The following is a 5,688-nucleotide window of genomic DNA, read 5'->3' as shown; positions in this document are numbered from 1 at the left end:
TGTGGTTAGTCTTCATCGGTGACTGGATTGAGATGCCTAGAAGATTAGTAAAGCACACATCTGGGTGTGTTGGGGGGCGGGACTTTGTGGACGGACTACATCCGGTTCCAGGCCCCTTCCTGTCTGGCTCTTCTGGGCTTGCTCTGCTTCTTGTCTGAGATGAGGTGAGCAGGTTCCTCTGCCAGGCCTTTCCGCCATGATGTTTCTACTTCAGAGCCAGCTGACTGTATACTGACACCTCTGAAACCAAGAACTGGAATAATGTGTTCTCCCTGAAGTTGTTTTCTTGGATATTGGTCACAGTGACAAAAATAAGACCAATACTGTACATTCATCAAAATTACGATACTAATTTGTTTTATTTTGCTTTTAGAATTCAGAGGATCATCATTATACAAGCCTGAAGCTTACTACTGGAAACAGTTTTGTTTTGTTTTCAAATTCATTTGTGATATTCTAACATTCTCTCCACTCCCTTTCCTCCTTTCTTTCTCTCCCCTCCCTTCCCTTCTCCTTTTTCTTTCCGTTGGAGCGGGGATTTAACCAAAATCCTGACATATATGAAGCATGTGCTCATCTACTGAGCTGCATTTCCAGTCTTTGTAGTTATTTTATTTTGCTTTGAGCAAAACATTCATGGTAACCAGAAATGCCCAACTTTTTTTTGAGAGAAGATGGCAGAAAAGACATTTCAGATAAATGAGGGAGAGAAATATATCATCAAATGTTTACTAGGGATGGTAAACACTGAAAGGAAACTTATGTGTAATCATATAAAGACTAGAAATTGGCATGGCGATTTTTATAATTGGCCAAGGATCCCTAAGAAGGGAAAGGAAACCATAAAACATATTCATAGAACACTTTATATTTTAAAGGTGAAAAGAAGTCAGGGTGATTAAAAATGTTCTGAGGTTTTTTTTAAAAAGATCTGAATATTAGAGTAGAATTCTCCGGACCTATCAGTCTACACAATCCCTTCCTTTACATGGTAAAGATTTATCTCTTATAAGAATGTTAACCTGTCCTGAGGTTTCTTTATGATAAGTTTTGCTCCAGATGTTCTCTGCTATGCAAAATTATTATCAGATGTGTGATCAGGGTTGAAAATTAGTTTTCCTGGTAATCCAGGCTAAAGTGAGTGTGGCTTTCACAATATATAATTAAAAAGAGTATTTCCTTGTAAAGATATAAAGTGCTTCAATTCAATGTTAATCAGTCTCTGTACTGCTTATGGTACATGCATACGTGTGTGGGGTACTAGAAGCCAATCCCAGGGACTTGTGCACAACAGGCAAATATTCTACAACTGAACAATTCTTTGCATGCCCTCTGTGCTACCTTTACTGTATTACTGTGCTCTAGCTCAAATTTTTCATTGCAAGCTTTTATTGCACAGTCTCAAGTTCAAATTTGTAGCAGACAGTATGAGGAACTTACCTTGAGCTCATAAATATAATGGAGCAATCATGCACCTTTACACTCGGTTGGCTATTAAGTCACAGTAAGTTTTGCCTGTGTGAGAAGAAGAGAAATCTCACTCTAGAATGGCTTCAAAGTAACCATGGAGTCTTTAAATTGGATTTAAATACGTGGTCTCTGATTCCCCCATCCCAGGGAAGCCTGCTAACTTTGAATCTGGTGGAACCAGACTAGCTCTAGCTCCAGAATAAGAGTTGGCAGGCTATTGTTCTGTGGCCTCCATTTTTATAAGCCACCTATTTTTGTCTGTAATTTCTTGGAACATAGCCACTCTCATTCACCTACACATTTCTGTGGCTGCTTTTACCAGAGATGAGTGGTTATGACAGAAGATGGCTTTGAAAGTCACATTTCTTTTGTTCCTTTACAGGAAAAGTCACTAATTCTTTTTTTCTTTTTTTCCCCCAGTATCAGGAATTGAACTCATGATCTTGTGCTTGCCAGGCAGACACTGTGCTGCTGAGCTAAATCCCCAGCCTCACTAATTCTTGATCTAGAGAATGTGTTCCATGCTTTTATTAGCTAATCTGTATAAAAACTTTGCTAGTATGGGCTGTTTCAAACTTTAAAATTTTAGATGCTTTAATAGATATCAAATAGTATCTCATAGTAGTCTTAATTTACAATTTCTTGCTGAATAATGGTAGCAAGCAGGATTTTATGTTCATCAGTCATTTGTAGATTTTTGTAGAAGTATTTGTACTTTGTTAATTTTATAATTTTAAAAAATTTGCTTGCTTACTGTTATGGTTGATACATTGTGTCAACTTGAGAAATTTAGAAGATTGACTAAGTGACTCAGCAGGGAGCCAGGGGCCTCACTTTGTAAACATCCTGAGCCTGTGCAAGAGGAGGGCAAGGAGATGGTGTGGGTGTAAAGACCCCTCCCCACCAGGGTGGATAGCTTCCATCTCACGTTTGTTAATGATGACTTTGATGAGCGATTAGTATTGAAGAGGTCTGGTACCTATCAGTCTTAAACATTTTGTACCTAGGACTTTTTATGGTTTCTCTAATAATGCATTCTTACCCAGGATCATGAGGGCATTCATCTATTTTTTTTATCAAAAGGATTATATCCTCAGTGTATATGTACAGGTCTATAAATTTCCATTTCAAATTACCCTTTATTCTACTAAGGGGTAAAGAATTACCAGCTACCATATTTCATGACAAGCAAATCCTTCCCCAGCTCTACCATGTGCCTTTCCACGTCTCTCACATTGGCCTCTCCTTCCACAGCACCCTCCTCAGGGCACCCTTCACCTCTGCATTCCTCAGGCTGTAGATCAGGGGGTTCAGCATGGGGTTGAAAAGGCTGTAAAACAGGGACAGGATCTTCTGTTGCTCCTCAGGATGGCGGGACTGGGGGACCATGTACATGACAATGGCACTACCAAAGAAGAGCCCCACCACGCAGAGGTGGGAGGAGCAGGTGGAGAAGGCCTTTCTGCGGCCCTCCCCTGACTGGATCCTCAGGATGGCCATTAGGATGCGGGTGTAGGAGATGAGCACCAGGCACAGGGGCCCCACTAAGACGAACACACAGGCTGCAAAGATGACGACTTGATTGAGCCTGGTGTCAGCACAGGCCAGCTTGAGGACAGACAGGATTTCACAGAAGAAGTGGTTGATTTCATGAGGCCCACAGAAGGGCAGCCTCAGGATGAGAACCACATGTACCAGGGCCAAGAGGAAGCTTAGTGCCCAAGAACTGGCAGCCAAGACAGCACACACCCTCCAGCTCATGATGACCTTGTAATGTAAGGGGTGACAGATGGCCACATAGCGATCGTAGGACATCACCACCAAGACCAGGCACTCTATGTGAGCAAAAGCCAAGTATAAAAATGTCTGCATTATGCACGGAATGAAGAAGATGGTTCTCCTTTGGTTCACAAAATTCTCCAACATCTTGGGGACATTGTTGGAAGCATAGGACATGTCCACAATAGCCAGGTGTGACAGGAAGAAGTACATAGGGGTGTGCAGCCTGGGGTCCAGGCAGATAATCCCGAGGATGATTCCGTTCCCCAGCAGTGTGAAAGCATAGAGGAGGGAGAAAAGTCCAAAGAGGAAACGCTCCAGTGCTGGACCAGCCTGGAACCCCAGCAGGGTGACCTCCGTGATCAACGTCTGGTTGCTGCCCATGCTCCTGGGACAAAGGCCTGACCTCTTCCAAGACGTGACAGTCAGAGCTGTGAAGCAAGGGCACCAAATATTTAGTGAATGTTACAGAGTGAGCATGTAGAATTGCATCACTTAGGATGGATTTCTTAGAATTGATCTTCAGCTATGTTGCAAATACTAACTCAGTGTGCTCATTAAAATGAGAAGAAATACTTATACAAAAAGAATAATAAGAAAATAACTACATATATCGATATTATTCTCATGTATAATAATGCTGATAATATCTATTTAATGTGCTGTATATTAGAGCATACACATATACACATGCATGCTTGTGTTCATTTGGAGAATTCATGTGATCTCTCTCCCTTTTCTGAGTGGAAATCTTGGTTATTAATAAACTTTGAAAAGAGATGATGTCAATAACATCCTGCAGTAGAGGAGATTTCATTTTTGAGGCTTGATTGCCTCTGAGGACAAGATATGAAGTGATTGTATCTTTCTTTGCTTGCTCACTAATCACTTACCTGACTTGAAATCCCTTCTAAAGAGCTTCTGATCATTGTAGCTTCTCAAAAGCTCCCTAAAACCTTCCTTCCTGACATCCAGCCAGGATTTCCTGAGAGCACTTTCTGCTGTTTTCTAATTCTTGTAATTTACTTTTTTATCTGTGCTTGAAACTGAAATTTAGCCATAAATGAAAAAGCTCTTTGCCTGCATGCAATGTATCCACGTAATATTTTAAGAACTCTTAAGCATTATGATTTTTCTGCAGTCCTTTAAAGTAAGAAACCCAAATGGGAAACCAATTAAGTTAGATCCTCAAGTATGTATATATACTACAAATGAAATCGGAATGGAACTATACAGACATTTTGAAGTTATCATTTTCACTTAAGACAATGTTTTCTGTATTAAAAATGCATTCTATGTGATAAATCAAATAAATATTAGCTTATGTATAAAATTACATAAAAGCAATACAGTATTTTAGTATCATAATTGTTGGATATTTTATAGTAATATTTTTATTTATATTTTCTTTTATGTTTCACATCAAGATAAATATTCTTATGAACTTATGCTTTACTACTATGTATCCTTATTTCTGTCAGTTATATTATAAAATTGTAATTGCAGCTGCTAAATATATATACATTTTAAAGCTTTTTTTTTTTGAGACAGGGTCTCGCTTTGTAACCCAGCCTGGCCTCGAACTCATGGCAATCCTCCTGCCTTAGCTTCCTGTGTGCTGCGATCACAGGCCTGTGCCACCACTCCAGGCAACTGTTTTTAAGGTTGGATATCAGTTTTCAGTTGCTTTAAAAAAATACACAATTTATGGTATAGTAATACGTCAGTACTAAGAGTTCCCTGTTAAAACATTTGCTAACTTAGTAAATGAACAAATTCATAGAGTTGAGTTAACATTTCATCCATTCCTTAACATGTTCTGAATGCAGCATCTGTTTGCACCTTGCTCTTTGTTCTGGAGGAACGGCTGTGGATAAAGGAGACATAGTCTCCACAGGACACGGAAATGGAGGAGTGACTGTTGGGTGGTACTTACTTCTCCTCCATACTTCACGTTTCTGTCCAGGGGAGAAAACTTCTATATTGCCCTGATGGGTCACTGTGGAAAGTACCTGTCCCTGCCAACCCCCTAATTTATATGACTTATGCAACAGGAAACAGAAGCCAAGGCGGTCCTTCCTGTTCTCTTTTTTGGCCATATGTATTTCCCTCCCTTTGGGTATAAAGCATAAAGAAGTGTGATCTGTCTCCTTGGGGCTGAAGGTGGGCTAATGGTTGTGATTTTAATTTGAAGAGACTTTTTAAAAAAATAAATACAGTGTTTTTCAGGCAATCTCACTAGCCAAACATGTATTCAAGTATTTTTAAATTTCTACCTATTCCTGTGTCTCTTTCTCAGCATATATATATATATATATATATATATATATATATATATGATTTGAAGGAAAAAAAGAGGTCATCATTCATTACTACCCCAAATAGCCAGGAGTAAACAAGTATGCCAGATAATTGCTGAATGTGCCCAGAACTATGAAG

The 5,688-nt window shown here is 39.5% G+C and overlaps 1 protein-coding gene across 1 annotated transcript; it reads right to left on the bottom strand.

The window, feature by feature from the left end:
- Positions 1–2,700: 2,700 nt before the first annotated feature.
- LOC102024918 (olfactory receptor 2A14-like) lies at positions 2,701–3,656 on the bottom strand. The gene has a single exon (XM_005404882.2). The coding sequence runs from the start codon at positions 3,631–3,633 to the stop codon at positions 2,701–2,703; it is 933 nt and encodes a 310-aa protein (XP_005404939.1). The 5' UTR covers positions 3,634–3,656.
- Between the last annotated feature and the right edge of the window lie 2,032 nt (positions 3,657–5,688).

Source organism: Chinchilla lanigera, unplaced genomic scaffold (assembly GCF_000276665.1).
Source record: "Chinchilla lanigera isolate Chin_1 unplaced genomic scaffold, ChiLan1.0 scaffold00090, whole genome shotgun sequence".
NCBI classification, from domain to species: Eukaryota; Metazoa; Chordata; class Mammalia; order Rodentia; family Chinchillidae; genus Chinchilla; species Chinchilla lanigera.
Note: the sequence above shows the minus strand (reverse complement) of the source record. Positions and strands in the feature narration are given on the sequence as shown.

What these genes read in the sequence shown, in the direction of transcription:
- LOC102024918 (XM_005404882.2), bottom strand. Translation starts at nt 3,633, where the DNA reads ATGGGCAGCAACCAGACGTTGATCACGGAGGTCACCCTGCTGGGGTTC.